This window comes from Calliphora vicina, chromosome 4 (genome assembly GCF_958450345.1).
Source record: "Calliphora vicina chromosome 4, idCalVici1.1, whole genome shotgun sequence".
Taxonomy (NCBI): Eukaryota; Metazoa; Arthropoda; class Insecta; order Diptera; family Calliphoridae; genus Calliphora; species Calliphora vicina.
This window is the reverse complement of record NC_088783.1, coordinates 107,805,241-107,822,805: the sequence shown is the minus strand read 5'-3', so window position 1 is coordinate 107,822,805 and position 17,565 is coordinate 107,805,241. Positions and strand designations below refer to the sequence as shown.

At 29.5% G+C, this 17,565-nt stretch overlaps 2 protein-coding genes across 2 annotated transcripts; both read right to left on the bottom strand.

Annotated features, from left to right (window-relative positions):
* Positions 1 to 172: 172 nt before the first annotated feature.
* LOC135958660 (uncharacterized) lies at positions 173 to 1,778 on the bottom strand. Its single transcript, XM_065509553.1, has 2 exons — positions 1,649 to 1,778; positions 173 to 1,545 (listed from the first exon to the last, which is right to left on the bottom strand). The coding sequence occupies exons 1-2, from the start codon at positions 1,776 to 1,778 to the stop codon at positions 173 to 175; spliced, it is 1,503 nt and encodes a 500-aa protein (XP_065365625.1).
* Positions 1,779 to 13,532: 11,754 nt separating this feature from the next.
* Positions 13,533 to 15,134, bottom strand: LOC135958659 (uncharacterized). The gene is made up of 2 exons (XM_065509552.1): positions 15,005 to 15,134; positions 13,533 to 14,905 (listed from the first exon to the last, which is right to left on the bottom strand). Exons 1-2 carry the CDS (start codon positions 15,132 to 15,134, stop codon positions 13,533 to 13,535), a joined length of 1,503 nt encoding a protein of 500 aa, XP_065365624.1.
* Between the last annotated feature and the right edge of the window lie 2,431 nt (positions 15,135 to 17,565).

Below are 17,565 nucleotides of genomic sequence, written 5' to 3'. Positions count from 1 at the left end.
TGAAATATTTTTAACACAAAAACTAATATTTGGTCTTATAGATTTCAAATAGTGACATTAAATCTTAAAGCTAAATGAAACCAAAAACTAATTAAATATTCTCAAATTTAAGTCTAATATCTCAATTAGTAAAGATATCTATTTAAAACCATGCATATCTCTTTATTAGTTCTCAAAAAAACTCCAGCTCTTCAAACACTTTCATAGAACGCGCTATTATTTCATCTTTTAAACGCCACAAACTTGTATCCACCACCAGATCATCTGCAGGCTGTTTAATGCGGGGCTCGCGATAATGCTGCAGTTGAGCCACATTACCATCAAATGAATAACTTTGGCATACATTTTTGGTTCTTTGTATGGAGAAGTGATTGTGGGTAGCAATAACATAGTCAGTGCTATGCAGACATTTGGTAGCCCAATCGGGTCGAATATGCTTGGGAACACGTTGTATATGTTGCAGCATAAAGAAATATTCGGGAATTTCGTCGGTATATTTTAGTTTTTCGGGATAGCAGGGAAAAGGCATACAGCGAAAACAGTAACTGGCGAATTTTTTGCATTTTTTCGTAAGCACAGTCTCGCCGAAAGCCATTAAATTATGCCAGTTTGTTATATTACCCAGAGGCAAGGGAACTTCATCGGTATCCATTACAGCCACATATTTGTAACGATACATGTTGCGATACAAACAATCATTGTAGGATACAATTTCATGCAGGTTATAGGAGAAGTGATTCTTATACATTTCCAAGTGACGGTACTCCGGCAAATTGCTAACCGCTGTGGACAAACTGAAAGGTCTGTATTCCAGAAATCCTGTATCCTCATAATATTTTAAAACTCTCGAAGTATTGGCATGTACTTGTAGCTGGTACATAAGTATTTTTTCAGCCCCCAAAGCTCGCATAGTTTCAATATATTCCACCATGCGGTGAGACATATCAACATGGGGAAAATCCAAACCTTTGACACAAACTGCAAATTGTTTTCTATTCTCGTCTGCAGCCAAAGGTTGGTAAGTTACTCTCACATTATTGCTAGCCTTGTCGCAGGGCTTAGCCACCAGTGATACAGTACGTGGTATCTTATCCTTAAGTTCTTCGGGCACTGCACATGATATTAAATGGGGATAATTAAAATCTAAACTATGACCCCATCCATAGTGCCATATTTTATGGATTTCTTTCATGGGCTGCACAAACGGTTGCGGTTGCTCATCATACCACAGCTGACAATAGGTCAAGGGATAACCTTCATATGTTTTTGATATGAAATTAATCATTGTCAGTACTCTTACCACTGGAGTAGTTGCCACCACTGTGGCTCTATTGTCCAAATATGCTCCAAATATGTAATATGAAATATTCTCATTTCTAAATTCTTGCCAATAATCATTATGTATTTTGACATCACGCAATGTGGGATACCAGGCACATGTGTTGTTTAAGTTACGTTTTTTATACTTTGTATTAAGTAGATCTTCAATAGGAAGATAGGGTAGTTCCTGGATAATATTTTGTACTAATTTATCCTCAGCGGGAGCTGTAATTGAAGGAATAATTTACTCAGTTAAACCTCAGTAAGAAACCAACTAGAACTAACTGCATTTTAAAATCGTGTTAAATCCTTTTATGTTTCAATTTACCTTTAGCTTCATCTAATTTAAGTTTAGACTTATCTCTAAACCTAATTAAATTTCCGCCATAAATCCAAGTCAAAATTATAACAATAGCTATAAGAATTGCGATTTTTAAATGTTTAACACTAATTAGCATGATGAAGACTGCCACAATTAAAATTAAATTGCATAAACTAAAGTACAACATTTTTTAAATCTTGTTTACTTAAAAAACAGTGTTAAATTGTTTATTTAAAATAAAATGCTTTGTTGACGCATCTTCTGGGTTGTCATTCGATTAAAAATTATTCGAATAATAGGAGAAATAATATATCTTTTATTCGAATGAATAACATTTCATCTATTCCAAGTTGATAACATCGGATATATTATTAGAAACGACTTTCTACATTAATTTTCCAATAGATTTTGGAATAACATACCAATATCAGAACATTATGAGACCTAACTTAAAAACGAAAACTGAAAGCCTTATAAAAAACCGGTCCGCGTTGCTGGCCCCTAGAAAACATATGTTTTATATTGCATTTCGATCTCGATTTTAATATACGGTGTCGGTCAAAGTCGGTGATCCAACCTTCAATGTTAATTTACCATTTCCGATGTCCAACAATTGTTTTGAGAATGTCTCGGCAGAAGGGTATTGCAGCAAATGCACACGCATGTTTGTTGATAGCGTTCGGCTTCTGTAGCTTCATTTCCAGTGAAATAAATTTGAAGGAACTTCGCATCATCATTGGGAAGTGGGAGCAATGATCCAATTCTGTGGTACATTTGGCTTTGAACTTTAAAGGTGTGCATGAAGCCGACGTCATTTGAAAGCATGAGTTGCGCTTTTGGATATTTATAAGGAAGTGTTTGGAAAGTGGATTGGAAGAAGGATTGGAAGAGAACAGAACTAGAAAAGAACTAGAACAGAACTAGAACAGAACTAGAACAGAACTAGAACAGAACTAGAACAGAACTAGAACAGAACTAGAACAGAACTAGAACAGAACTAGAACAGAACTAGAACAGAACTAGAACAGAACTAGAACAGAACTAGAACAGAACTAGAACAGAACTAGAACAGAACTAGAACAGAACTAGAACAGAACTAGAACAGAACTAGAACAGAACTAGAACAGAACTAGAACAGAACTAGAACAGAACTAGAACAGAACTAGAACAGAACTAGAACAGAACTAGAACAGAACTAGAACAGAACTAGAACAGAACTAGAACAGAACTAGAACAGAACTAGAACAGAACTAGAACAGAACTAGAACAGAACTAGAACAGAACTAGAACAGAACTAGAACAGAACTAGAACAGAACTAGAACAGAACTAGAACAGAACTAGAACAGAACTAGAACAGAACTAGAACAGAACTAGAACAGAACTAGAACAGAACTAGAACAGAACTAGAACAGAACTAGAACAGAACTAGAACAGAACTAGAACAGAACTAGAACAGAACTAGAACAGAACTAGAACAGAACTAGAACAGAACTAGAACAGAACTAGAACAGAACTAGAACAGAACTAGAACAGAACTAGAACAGAACTAGAACAGAACTAGAACAGAACTAGAACAGAACTAGAACAGAACTAGAACAGAACTAGAACAGAACTAGAACTAGAACAGAACTAGAACAGAACTAGAACAGAACTAGAACAGAACTAGAACAGAACTAGAACAGAACTAGAACAGAACTAGAACAGAACTAGAACAGAACTAGAACAGAACAGAACTAGAACAGAACTAGAACTAGAACTAGAACTAGAACAGAACAGAACAGAACAGTGCAGAACTAGAACAGAACTAGAACAGAACTAGAACAGAACTAGAACAGAACTAGAACAGAACTAGAACAGAACTAGAACAGAACTAGAACAGAACTAGAACAGAACTAGAACAGAACTAGAACAGGACTAGAACAGAACTAGAACAGAACTAGAACAGAACAGAACTAGAACAGAACTAGAACAGAACTAGAACAGAACTAGAACAGAACTAGAACAGAACTAGAACAGAACTAGAACAGAACTAGAACTAGAACAGAACTAGAACAGAACTAGAACAGAACTAGAACAGAACTAGAACAGAACTAGAACAGAACTAGAACAGAACTAGAACAGAACTAGAACAGAACTAGAACAGAACTAGAACAGAACTAGAACAGAACTAGAACAGAACTAGAACAGAACTAGAACAGAACTAGAACAGAACTAGAACAGAACTAGAACAGAACTAGAACAGAACTAGAACAGAACTAGAACAGAACTAGAACAGAACTAGAACAGAACAGAACTAGAACTAGAACAGAACTAGAACAAAACAAGTGAAATAGCAATATTCAGCTGTGCCAAATTATACTTCAAAATAAAAATTTTAAATATTTTTTTTTTCCAAGGTTTTTTTTCATTTTTTGGAATTGTTGTTTTAAATTTTAAAATTATTTTTTTTTTAAATTTAAAAAAAAAAAATTTGTTTTTTCAATTTTTTTTTAAAATTTATTCGGGTTAAAAAATTTGTAGGACCAATTTTCTATGGTCTTATATACGTCGTTGCAAAGGTCTTTGAAATATCTATCATTGGATATCCATATTGTCTATATTAATGTCTTAGTAATCCAGATATAGGTCAAAAATAGTTCAAAAATCGAGGTTGTCCTGGTTTTTTCCTCATATCTCAGCCATTTGTGAACCGATTTTGCTTATTTTAAATAGGAAACTTCTCGGAAGCATGCCAGACAGAATTATTGAAGATTTGGATCCCGAAGATATCTGGGGTCTACAGAAAATTGATTTCAACAGACAGACGGATATGGCTTAATCGAATATGGATCCAGAATATATATACTTTACAGGGTCGGAAAATTATATTGTGGAAATTACAAACGGAATGACAAACGTATATATACCCTTCTCACGAAGGTGAAGGGTATAGCTAGAACAGAACTAGAGCTGATCTAGAAATTAAATTTTTCAATATGGATATTGTAGGGATTACCTTTTCTTTATTAGATATTAAAATATTCAATTTACCTTCACTTTTATCTAACTTTAATTGTCGTTCTCTTTTTTCTTTAAAACTTATAACTTCATAATTACAGCTAGTATACAGAAACACAAAAATGAATGAAATTATTAAAAGAAATACGATTTTTAAATGTGCTACACTTTTCCGCATCGTTAATATTGAAGACTGTCGTGATGGCTTTGAATAGGATGATTAATGTTACAGAAAAAGAAGTTCAGGAAACAAGCCAATATTTTGGAAAGGTAGTCATTTTATCAGCATTTTAAAAATAACATTTTAAAAGAAGTCATGGTATTACATGATGCATTTTGTTTTGATTTACACTGAGGTCTTTTTTAAAGATACTAAAGCTAATGATAAGGAAAAGTTAATGGAATGTTAAAGGATTTTTTAGATGATACGAAAAAACATTTTAACAAACCATAATTTACCAGCTTTGGAATTTAGTTGTTTGTAAAGTCTGCTTTTTTGGAATAGCCGTTTACAGGGGTTTGTTCAACTTTTAGAACAAAATTTGTGTTTCTTGGTGTCTGTCTAGTCATGATAACTGTTATAAACATTCAATTGATATTTTGTAATTAGATAATTTGTTTTCCAACAATCATGTTAAACAATTCTTGTCGATTATTTATGTTTTTGTTTCCTGTGCACTAGTTTTTATCACAAATGTAAATATTAATTAATATGAAGACTTTGTTTGCTTTATAAATAATTTAATAATTATGTATTGAAATTTGTTATATAATAAAATTTATATAATTCCCAGTATTTAAACAGATCTTAAACCAAACTTCCAAATTTTCAATAGGTTTATTGTTTACATTGAAACAATCCAAAAAAAAGCTATACAAATATTGAATTTGAAAACAATTGTTTGAAAACAAGTAAGAGAGCTATATTCGGCTGTGTCGACTCTTATATATTCATCACCAAAATATTAAAGTATACATAGATAAAGATTGAAAATATTTTTTGATGACAAAGAGTTATTTTTTTACTAATTTCTATATAAAAATTAGCTTAACTTTAAACAGCTGAAATATTCCAAATATAAAGTAAATAAGAATAAGATCTCATTCATATTTTGTACTAAGATCGCTCTATATAAAACTGCAATTATAACTGCAAAACTATAAGAAGTTTCTTAAACAAATTAAACAAGAAGACAAAACGATCCTCCTTCAAAAAACTGTAACTACTCAAACTCTTCAAGTGAACGCCCTATATTATCCAACACGATCATTTAAAAACTCCTTAGTATTGGGCTAGCAGTAATTGGCAACAAAAGAATAACTTCCACACACATACCACATCCATTGCAATGTAAGGAAAATGTCCGTAGCACGATCAGTACTATGCCAACATTTTTTTTTACAGTTTTATTTATTTTTCGCTTTTGTAGACTTAAATTTGTTTTGTTAAAGCTGTTTTTTTTCAAGATTTATATTTTTTGGTTTCAATTTTACCTTTCCTTCTATCCAATTTCAAGTGGCGCTCAACTTTTGGTTTTACTTGCACAACATTAAGACTAGACGTATATAAAAATGCCAAAATTAGGATGACAGCTACAGCGAAAATTATTTTTAAAAATTTAACACTACTCAACATAACAAATACCGCAAAGACTATCGTGGGACCCTAATTAAATAAGACTAAACTTCATGTTATTAATAACAAAACTTCATAGAATTAAAGCTCGATTCATATTAGTTTTATCAATAACTAAAAACATTGAAATATTTATCATGTTTATATCCACCATCCAAAAAGATGGAGGGCATATTAATTTTGTCATTCCGTTTGTAACATATAGAAATATTGGTCCTCATAAGATTCTAAGACATTCTAGCTATGTCCGTCCGTTTGTCTGTCTGTTAAAAACACGATAGGGATCAAACGAAAGTAACATGATATGGTCTGCTTGGTATTGAAAATGGGCAATATCGGTCCATAATTTCACCGAGCCCCCAATGCAAATGTCACCCCGGAATACTGTTTGAATAGCCATAAATATGTTGATTATGTTAGTTCTAAGTACTCTGAAGTACTGTACAAGATCTCCCTCAGAAAATGATTTGAACATGCATAATTAATATCGTAATGAAATTTGACATAAACAAGAATCTTAATCTTTCTAACAACTTTTGTGAGAATATGTCCATAATCAGTCCCATATAACCCCTATATCAGCAAAATATTTTATAAAAAAAAACACCCACATATTGATGTTGGGTATAATGGATTCGGCACAGCCGAATTTAATACTCTTGCTTGTATCTATTTGTATTTGTTTTATCTCAAACCATATAAAAAACATTAAATTACACAGTTTATCATTTGCTGTATGCATCGGCTCTTTTCAGCACACCTAAATTTACCACTAAAAATGATAAGAAATTGACTAAAACTATTAATATAAATCTAAACAATTCAACTGTAACTCAATCGAAATAAATCTTTTATTTTAATATGAAATAAAAAAAGAAATTTCTTTGAAATCTGATTGGAACTAAACAAATTTATAGAAAACTAATCTCTCATTTTAATTTTCAAAAAAGAAATTATCGATAACTTGGCTTTTCCAAAGATAAGTTATCGATAACCTGAGTTTATCTAAAAAATATTATAGATAACTTTACTTTGCCAAGGATAAGTTATCAATAACTAGTATTATCCATAGAAAATATAACGATAACATTAATGTTCTACAGAAACGATATCGATAGGTTGTCATTCCTATAAAAATTTAAAGATAACAATAATTTTATATAGAAAATTTATCCATTACACTAATTTCCACTTGATAATATTAATTCTCTTATTGATAACTAACTTCTCTACAGAAAAGTTATCTATAACATGAAGTTTTTATATAAAAACAAGTAAGAGTGCTATATTCGGCTGTGCCGAATCTTATATACCCTTCACCAAATTATACTTCAAAATTTTAAATATTTTTAGGTAAACAAAATTTAATTTTTTTTTAGTTGTTTTTTTTTCATTTTTTGGAAAAAAATTTATTTTAATTTTTTTTTTTTAAATTTAAAATTTTTTTTTTTTTAAATTTTAAAATTTTTTTTTTGGTTTTTTAAATTTTTTTTTTTTGAAAAAAAAATTCGGGTTAAAAATTTTTTTTTAGTTGTTTTTTTTTCATTTTTTGGAAAAAAAATGTATTTTAAATTTTTTTTTTTAAATTTAAATTTTTTTAAATTTAAATTTTTTTTTTTTTAAATTTTAAAAATTTTTTTTTGGTTTTTAAAATTTTTTTTTTTGAAAAAAAAATTCGGGTTAAAAATTTTTTTTCCCGATTTTGACCCATTGTAGGTCCAACTTAATATGGTCTTATATACGTCGTTGCAAATGTCTTTGAAATATCTATCATTAGATATCCATATTGTCTATATTAATGTCTTAGTAATCCAGATATAGGTCAAAAATTGGTCAAAAATCGAGGTTGTCTTGGTTTTTTCCTCATATCTCAGCCATTTGTGGACCGATTTTGCTGATTTTAAATAGCAAAATTCTCGAAAGCATGTCTGACAGAATTATTGAAGATTTGGATCCCGAAGATATCTGGGGTCTTCAGAAAACTGATTTCAACAGACAGACAGACAGACAGACAGACAGACAGACGGACAGACAGACAGACAGACAGACGGACATGGCTTAATCGACTCCGCTATCTATAAGGATCCAGAATATATATACTTTATAGGGTCGGAAATGAAAAATGTAGAAATTACAAACGGAATGACAAACTTATATATACCCTTCTCACGAAGCTGAAGGGTATAAAAATTAAATTTACATAACAATCATATTGATAAAATGAATTTTCTAACGAAACCCTGTCGATAACTTAAATTTTCTATATAACGATAAAGATATGTTCAATGTTAAATAGTTAATAGTTAATTTATCGAAAGCTTAAATTTTCTACAGAAAATTTATCGATATTATGAAAAGTTATCATTAACGTGAATTTTTCATAGAAAATATATCGATAACTTAAAATTTTCACAGGAAAGATATCGATAAATTGTTATTCTTATACAAATTTATCATTAACATTATTTTCTATTAAATTCTTATTGATCACATACATTTTCTATAGAAAATTTATCGATAACATAAATTCTTCTATAGAAAATTTATCGTAACATAAATTTTTCTATAGAAAATTTATCGATAACGTAAATTTTTCTATAGAAAATTTATCGATAACGTAAATTTTTCTATAGAAAATTTATCGATAACGTAAATTTTTCTATAGAAAATTTATCGATAACGTAAATTTTTCTATAGAAAATTTATCGATAACGTAAATTTTTCTATAGAAAATTTATCGATAACATAAATTTTTCTATAGAAAATTTATCGATAACATAAATTTTTCTATAGAAAATTTATCGGTAACATAAATTTTTCTATAGAAAATTTATCGGTAACATAAATTTTTCTATAGAAAATTTATCGATAACATAAATTTTTCTATAGAAAATTTATCGATAACATAAATTTTTCTATAGAAAATTTATCGATAACATAAATTTTTCTATAGAAAATTTATCGATAACATGAAATTTCTATAGAAATCCAGACTTTTTTATGGAAAAGTTAACGATTACTTTACTTTCTTGTAGAAAACATATCGATATCTAGACTTTTTCATAGAAAAATTATCATTATTAAGAATTTTCCATAGGAGATATATCGATAACATAAATTTTTCACAGGAAAGTTATCGATAACTTGGCTTTTCCGTAAAAAAATATATCGAAAACTTGTCACTCCTATAAAAATTTATGTATAACATACATTTTCTATAGAAAATTTATCGATAAAATAAATTTTCTATACAAATCATGACTTTTCTATAGAAAAGTTAACCATAGTAAACATATCGATATCTAGACCTTTCCATAGAAAAGTTAATTTTTCACAGAAAAGATATCGATAATTAGACTTTTCCGTAGAAAATATGTCGATAAAATGAAATTTCTATAAAAAACTTATCGATAACATAAATTTTCTACAGAAAATCTATCGATAACATAAACTTTTCTACAGAAAATTTATCAATAATGTTACGTTTTAACCTTTTCAAAACGTTGGTTTATTTCCTTTAAATAAACCGGATACTTTTAATTGCAAATAAAAGCCATTTAGTAGTTTGAAAATGGTAACAACTCTTTATTTATTCAAATGTACAACAACAATAGAATTAAATAGTCACTCAATGTTTTTTATACACGTTTGTAAATTCGCAGAAATACAGACACAATTTATAATGTATACGAGTTTACTTGAAAAACACAACACACTTTAAGGCACTCAGTTGATGTTTATTCGAAAAGCGTCTCTGATAAACTGACTCACGACTGCAAACTCTGCCACTATTTATAACACTGCCATCTGCACTCTAGATTGTTCTTTAACTGTCAAAATTCGAATATTCTAGATCTTACTAATACATACGCCATCTGTGGTGTACTTTCTGCAATGTTCTTTAACTGAATATTCGAATTCGAATACAGCGTTGCCAACCTACGATCAAATCAACTGAAATCTTTTATTTAATAATGCCCACAGATATGTTACAGTTTGCTATTACAGCACTGTTATTTGAAAGCATTATGCTACTTTTAAATCAGCCCTTAAAATCGTTATATTTGAATTCAAGTACAATTTCGTAACAATAATATGAAATTTCTATAGAAATCCTGACATTTCTATGGAAAAGTTAACGACTACTAGACTTTTTCATACAAAAGTTTTCACTAACGTGAATGTATCGATAATTTAAATTTTTCACAGAAAAGATATCGATAATTTGACTTTTCCATAGAAAATATATCGATAACTTATCATTCCTATAAAAAATTTTCGATAACATAAAATTTCTATAAAAAATTTAATGATAACACGGATTTTCTATATATATTTTGTCGATAACATACTTTTTCTAAAGAAAATTAATCGATAACATGAACTTTCTGTAGAAAATGTATCGATAACATAATTTTTTTTAGGAAATTTACCAATAACATAAGTTTTCTATAGAAATCCTGACATTTCTATCCAAAAGTTATCGTTTGCTAGACTTTTCATAAAAAAATTAACGCTAGCATTATTTTTTATAGAAAATGTATCGATAATATGAATTTTCTATAGAAATTCTGACTTTTATATAGAAAAGTTAACGATTACATGACTTTTCTGCAGAAAACATATCGATATGTAGACCTTTCCATAGAAAAGTTATCATTAACATGAATTTTTCATAGAAAATATATCAATAACATCAAAAGTTAACGACTACTTGCCTTTCCTGTAGAAAACATATCAATATCCAGACTTCTTCATAGAAAAGTTATCATTAGCATGAATTTTTCACAGAAAAGATATCGATAGCTTGACTATTTCATAAAAAATATATCGATAACTTGACTTTTCCATAAAAAAATATATCGATAACTTGACTTTTCCATAAAAATTTATCAAAGAAATGAAATTTCTATTGAAAATTTATCAATACCATGAATTTTGTATAGAAATCCTGACTTTTCTACTTAAAAGTTAACGATTACTTGACTTTCCTGTAGAAAACATATCGATATCCAGACCTTTCTATAGAAAAGTTATCATTAACATGAATTTTTCATAGAAAATATATCGATAACTTAAATTTTTCACAAGAAAGATATCGATAACTTGACTTTTCCATAGAAAAGATATCGATAACTTGTAATTCCTATAAAAATTTATCGATAACATAAATTTTTCTACAGAAAATTTATCAATAACATGAAATTTCTATATAAATCCTGACTTTTCTATGGAAAAGTTAACGATTACTTTACTTTTCAGTAGAAAACATATCAATATTAAGACTTTTTCATAGAAAAGTTTTCACTAACGTGAATTTTCCATAGAAAGTATATCAATAACTTAAATTTTTCACAGAAAAGATATCCAAATCTTGAAATTTTCATAGAAAAGTTAACGATACCTTGTGGTTTCTATGCAAATTTACATACATTTTCTATAGAAAATTTATAGATAACATTAATTTTATATAAAAAATTTATCGATAACATAAAATCTATCATTAATATGAATTTTCAATGAAAATATATCGATAACTTAAATTTTTCTCAAGAAAGATATCGATAACTTGACTTTTATATAGAAAATATATCGATAACTTTTCATTCCCATAAAAATTTATCGATAACATGAATTTTGTATAGAAATTCTGACTTTTCTATATAAAAGTTAACGATTACTTGACTTTCCTGTAGAAAACATATCGATACCTAGACCTTTCCATAGAAAAGTTATCATTAATTGAATTTTCTATAGAAATCCTGACATTTCTATAGACAAATTAACGATCTTCCTATAGAAAACTTATCGATATCTAGACCTTTTCATAGAAAAGTTATCATTAACATGAATTTTTCATAGAAAATATATCGATTACTACAAATTTTCCAAAAAAATATATCGATAACTTGACTTTTCCGTAGAAAAGATATCGATAACATGTAATTCCTATAAAACTTAATCGATGACATGAAATTTCTATAGAAAATTTATCGATAACATAAATTTTTCTACAGAAAATTTATAGGTAACATGAATTTTATAAAGAAATCCTGAAATTTCTATAGAAAAGTTAACGATTACTTTACTTTCCAGTAGAAAACATATCGATATTAAGACTTTTTCATAGAAAAGTTTACACTAACGTGAATTTTCCATAGAAAATATATCGATAAGTTAAATTTTTCACAGATAAGATATCCAAATCTTGACATTTTCATAGAAAAGTTAACGATACCTTGTCATTTCTATAAAAATTTACATATATTTTCTAAAGAAAATGTATAGATAACATAAAATCTATCATTAATATGAATTTTTCAATGAAAATATATCGATAACTTAAATTTTTCACAAGAAAGATATCGATAACTTGACTTTTCTATAGAAAATATATAGATAACTTTTCATTCCTATAAAAATTTATCGATAACACAAAATTTCTATAGAAATTTTATCGATAAAATTAATTTTCTATAGAAATCCTGACTATTCTATAGAAAAATTAACGATTTTCCTAAAGAAACATGTCGATATCTAGACGTTTTCATGAATTTTTCATAAAAAATATGTAGATATCTTAAATTTTTCACAAGAAAGATATTGATAACTTGACTTTTCTATAGAAAACGTATCGATAACATACAATTTCTATAGAAATCCTGACTTTTCTATATAAAAATTAACAATTACTAGACTTTCCTGTAGAAAAGATGTCGATATTTTTACTTTTCCAGACAAAAGTTATCATTAACTTGTAATCGATAACTTGAATTTCCTATAGATAACATTAATTCTATATAAATTTTTTATCAACATGAGTTTTTTTTTACAAAACTTAATTATAACTTTAATTAGCTATAGAGCATTTACTTTAATGTTATCAATTTTCTGTAGAACAATTAACTAAAACATAACATTTCTATATACAATTTATTAATAACATGAATTTTGTGAAATTTTAACATGTCATGTCATGATTGTCAACATGTCAAATGAAAACAATTGAAGAAATCGTAGTTGATTTTATGTAGACTGTTGTAGAATTGTGCTAAATTCAGTTTATACATAGTATTTAAACAGCTGAAATATTTTTAACACAAAAACTAATATTTGGTCTTATAGATTTCAAATAGTGACATTAATTCTTAAAGCTAAATGAAACCAAAAACTAATTAAATATTCTCAAATTTAAGTCTAATATCTCAATTAGTAAAGATATCTATTTAAAACCATGCACATCTCTTTATTCGTTCTCAAAAAAACTGCAGCTCTTCAAACACTTTCATTGAACGCGCTATTATTTCATCTTTTAAACGCCACAAACTTGTATCCACCACCAGATCATCTGCAGGCTGTTTAATGCGGGGCTCGCGATAATGCTGCAGTTGAGCCACATTACCATCAAATGAATAACTTTGGCATACATTTTTGGTTCTTTGTATGGAGAAGTGATTGTGGGTAGCAATAACATAGTCAGTACTATGCAGACATTTGGTAGCCCAATCGGGTCGAATATGCTTGGGAACACGTTGTATATGTTGCAGCATAAAGAAATATTCGGGAATTTCGTCGGTATATTTTAGTTTTTCGGGATAGCAGGGAAAAGGTATGCAGCGAAAACAGTAACTGGCGAATTTTTTGCAGTTTTTCGTAAGCACAGTCTCGCCGAAAGCCATTAAGTTATGCCAATTAGTAATATTACCCAGAGGCAGAGGAACTTCATCGGTATCCATTACAGCCACATATTTGTAACGATACATGTTGCGATACAAACAATCATTGTAGGATACAAGTTCATGCAGGTTATAGGAGAAGTGATTCTTATACATTTCCAAGTGACGATACTCCGGCAAATTGCTAACCGCTGTGGACAAACTGAAAGGTCTGTATTCCAGAAATCCTGTATCCTCATAATATTTTAAAACTCTCGAAGTATTGGCATGTACTTGTAGCTGGTACATAAGTATTTTTTCAGCCCCCAAAGCTCGCATAGTTTCAATATATTCCACCATGCGGTGAGACATATCAACATGGGGAAAATCCAAACCTTTGACACAAACTGCAAATTGTTTTCTATTCTCGTTTGCAGCCAAAGGTTGGTATGTTACTCTCACATTATTGCTAGCCTTGTCGCAGGGCTTAGCCACCAGTGATACAGTACGTGGTATCTTATCCTTAAGTTCTTCGGGCACTGCACATGATATTAAATGGGGATAATTAAAATCTAAACTATGACCCCATCCATAGTGCCATATTTTATGGATTTCTTTCATGGGCTGCACAAACGGTTGCGGTTGCTCATCATACCACAGCTGACAATAGGTCAAGGGATAACCTTCATATGTTTTAGATATGAAATTAATCATTGTCAGTACTCTTACTAGCGGAGTAGTTTCCACCACTGTGGCTCTATTGTCCAAATAAGCTCCAAATATGTAATAGGAAATATTCTCATTTCTAAATTCTTGCCAATAATCATTATGTATTTTGACATCACGCAATGTGGGATACCAGGCACATGTGTTGTTTAAGTTACGTTTTTTATACTTTGTATTAAGTAGATCTTCAATAGGAAGATAGGGTATTTCCTGGTTAATATTTTGTACTAATTTATCCTCAGTGGGAGCTGTAATTGAAGGAATAATTTACTCAGTTTAACCTCAGTAAGAAACTAGAACTAACTGCAATTTAAAATCGTGTTAAATCCTGTTATATTTCAATTTACCTTTAGCTTCATCTAATTTAAGTTTAGACTTATCTCTAAACCTAATTAAATTTCCGCCATAAATCCAAGTCAAAATTATAACAATAGCTATAAGAATTGCGATTTTTAAATGTTTAACACTAATTAGCATAATGAAGACTGCCACAATTAAAATTAACTAAGCACATATTGCATAAACTAAAGTACTACATTTTTTTAAATCGTGTTTACTTAAAAAACAGTGTTAAATTGTTTATTTAAAATAAAATGCTTTGTTGACGCATGTTCTGGCTTGTCATTCGATTAAAAATTATTCGAATAATAGAGGAAATAATATATGTTTTATTCGAATGAATAACATTTCATCTATTCCAAGTTGATAACATCGGATATATTATTAGAAACGACTTTCTACATTCATTTTCCAATAGATTTTAAAATAACATACCAATATCAGAACATTATGAGACCTAACTTAAAAACGAAAACTGAAAGCCTTATAAAAAAAACCGGTCCGCGTTGCTGGCCCTTAGTAAACATCTGTTTTATATTGCATTTCGATCTCGATTTTAATATACAGTGTCGGTCAAAGTCGGTGATCCAACCTTCAATGTTAATTCAAAAATTCAGTACGATAATCGAAGGCTTGTTCTTCGTTCATTAATGTGTCAATCGTTTTGTATTTTATTGTTTCGCCAGGCAGTTTCAATTGTATTTGCTTATTAAGCTTATTAACATTATAATTTTTGTTGCCAAATTGGCATGTTCCCATAGCCAATCAGAATTTTTGTAGTTGGTTGTAAGACTTGGGAATACCTTGTCGACAACGGCTTGAATATTCATTTGCATTTGAAAGAAGTCCGGGAACGAACACTCATTTGTGGCGGGATCAATTGGAATTTTACCATTTCCGATGTCCAACAATTGTTTTGAGAATGTCTCGGCAGAAGGGTATTGCAGCAAATGCACACGCATGTTTGTTGATAGCGTTCGGCTTCTGTAGCTTCATTTCCAGTGAAATAAATTTGAAGGAACTTCGCATCATCATTAGGAAGTGGGAGCAATGATCCAATTCTGTGGTACATTTGGCTTTGAACTTTAAAGGTGTGCATGAAGCCGACGCCATTTGAAAGCATGAGTTGCGCTTTTGGATATTTTGAAGGAAGTGTTTGGAAAAAGGTTTGGAAGAAGGATTGGAAGAGAACATAACTAGAACAGATTTAGAACAGAACTAGAACAGAACTAGAACAGAACTAGAACAGAACTAGAACAGAACTAGAACAGAACTAGAACAGAACTAGAACAGAACTAGAACAGAACTAGAACAGAACTAGAACAGAACTAGAACAGAACTAGAACAGAACTAGAACAGAACTAGAACAGAACTAGAACAGAACTAGAACAGAACTAGAACAGAACTAGAACAGAACTAGAACAGAACTAGAACAGAACTAGAACAGAACTAGAACAGAACTAGAACAGAACTAGAACAGAACTAGAACAGAACTAGAACAGAACTAGAACAGAACTAGAACAGAACTAGAACAGAACTAGAACAGAACTAGAACAGAACTAGAACAGAACTAGAACAGAACTAGAACAGAACTAGAACAGAACTAGAACAGAACTAGAACAGAACTAGAACTAGAACAGAACAGAACTAGAACAGAACAGAACTAGAACAGAACTAGAACTAGAACAAAACAAGTGAAATAGCAATATTCGGCTGTGCCAAATTATACTTCAAAATACAAATTTTAAATATTTTTAGGTAATATTTTTTTTTTCCAAAGTTTTTTTTTAATTTTTTGGATTGTTGTTTTAAATTTAAAATTTTTTTTTTTTTAAATTTTTAAAAAAAAATTTTGGTTTTTTCAATTTGGGTTAAAAAATTTGTATGTCCAATTTACTATGGTCTTATATATGTCGTTGCAAAGGTATTTCAAATATCTATCATTGGATATCCATATTATCTATATTAATGTCTTAGTAATCCAGATATAGGTTAAAAATAGGTGAAAAATCGAGGTTGTCCTGGTTTTTTCCTCATATCTCAGTCATTTGTGGACCGATTTAAAATATTTTAAATAGGAAACTTCTCGGAAGCATGTCAGACAGAATTATTGAAGATTTGGATCCCGAAGATATCTGGGGTCTGCAGAAAATTGATTTCAACAGACAGACAGACAGACGGACATGGCTTAATCGATTATGGATCCAGAATATATTTACTTTATAGGGTCGGAAAATTATATTGTAGAAATTACAAACGGAATGACAAACGTATATATACCCTTCTCACGAAGGTGAAAGGTATAGCTAGAACAGAACTAGAGCTGATCTAGAAATTAAATTTTTCAATATGGATATTGTAGGGATTACCTTTTCGTTATTAGATATTAAAATGTTCAATTTACCTTCACTTTTATCTAGCTTTAATTGTCGTTGTCTTTTTTCTTTAAAACTTATAACTTCATAATTAGTGCTAGTATACAGAAACACAAAAATTAATGCAATTATTAAAAGAAATACGATTTTTAAATGTGCTACACTTTTCCGCATCGTTAATATTGAAGACTGTC

Coding starts and splice junctions, on each gene's coding strand:
- LOC135958660 (XM_065509553.1), bottom strand. CDS start 1,778: ATGCTAATTAGTGTTAAACATTTAAAAATCGCAATTCTTATAGCTATT. Junction 1,546..1,648: donor TAAATTAGATGAAGCTAAAG/GTAAATTGAAAC, acceptor CTTCAATTACAG/CTCCCGCTGAGGATAAATTA.
- LOC135958659 (XM_065509552.1), bottom strand. CDS start 15,134: ATGCTAATTAGTGTTAAACATTTAAAAATCGCAATTCTTATAGCTATT. Junction 14,906..15,004: donor TAAATTAGATGAAGCTAAAG/GTAAATTGAAAT, acceptor CTTCAATTACAG/CTCCCACTGAGGATAAATTA.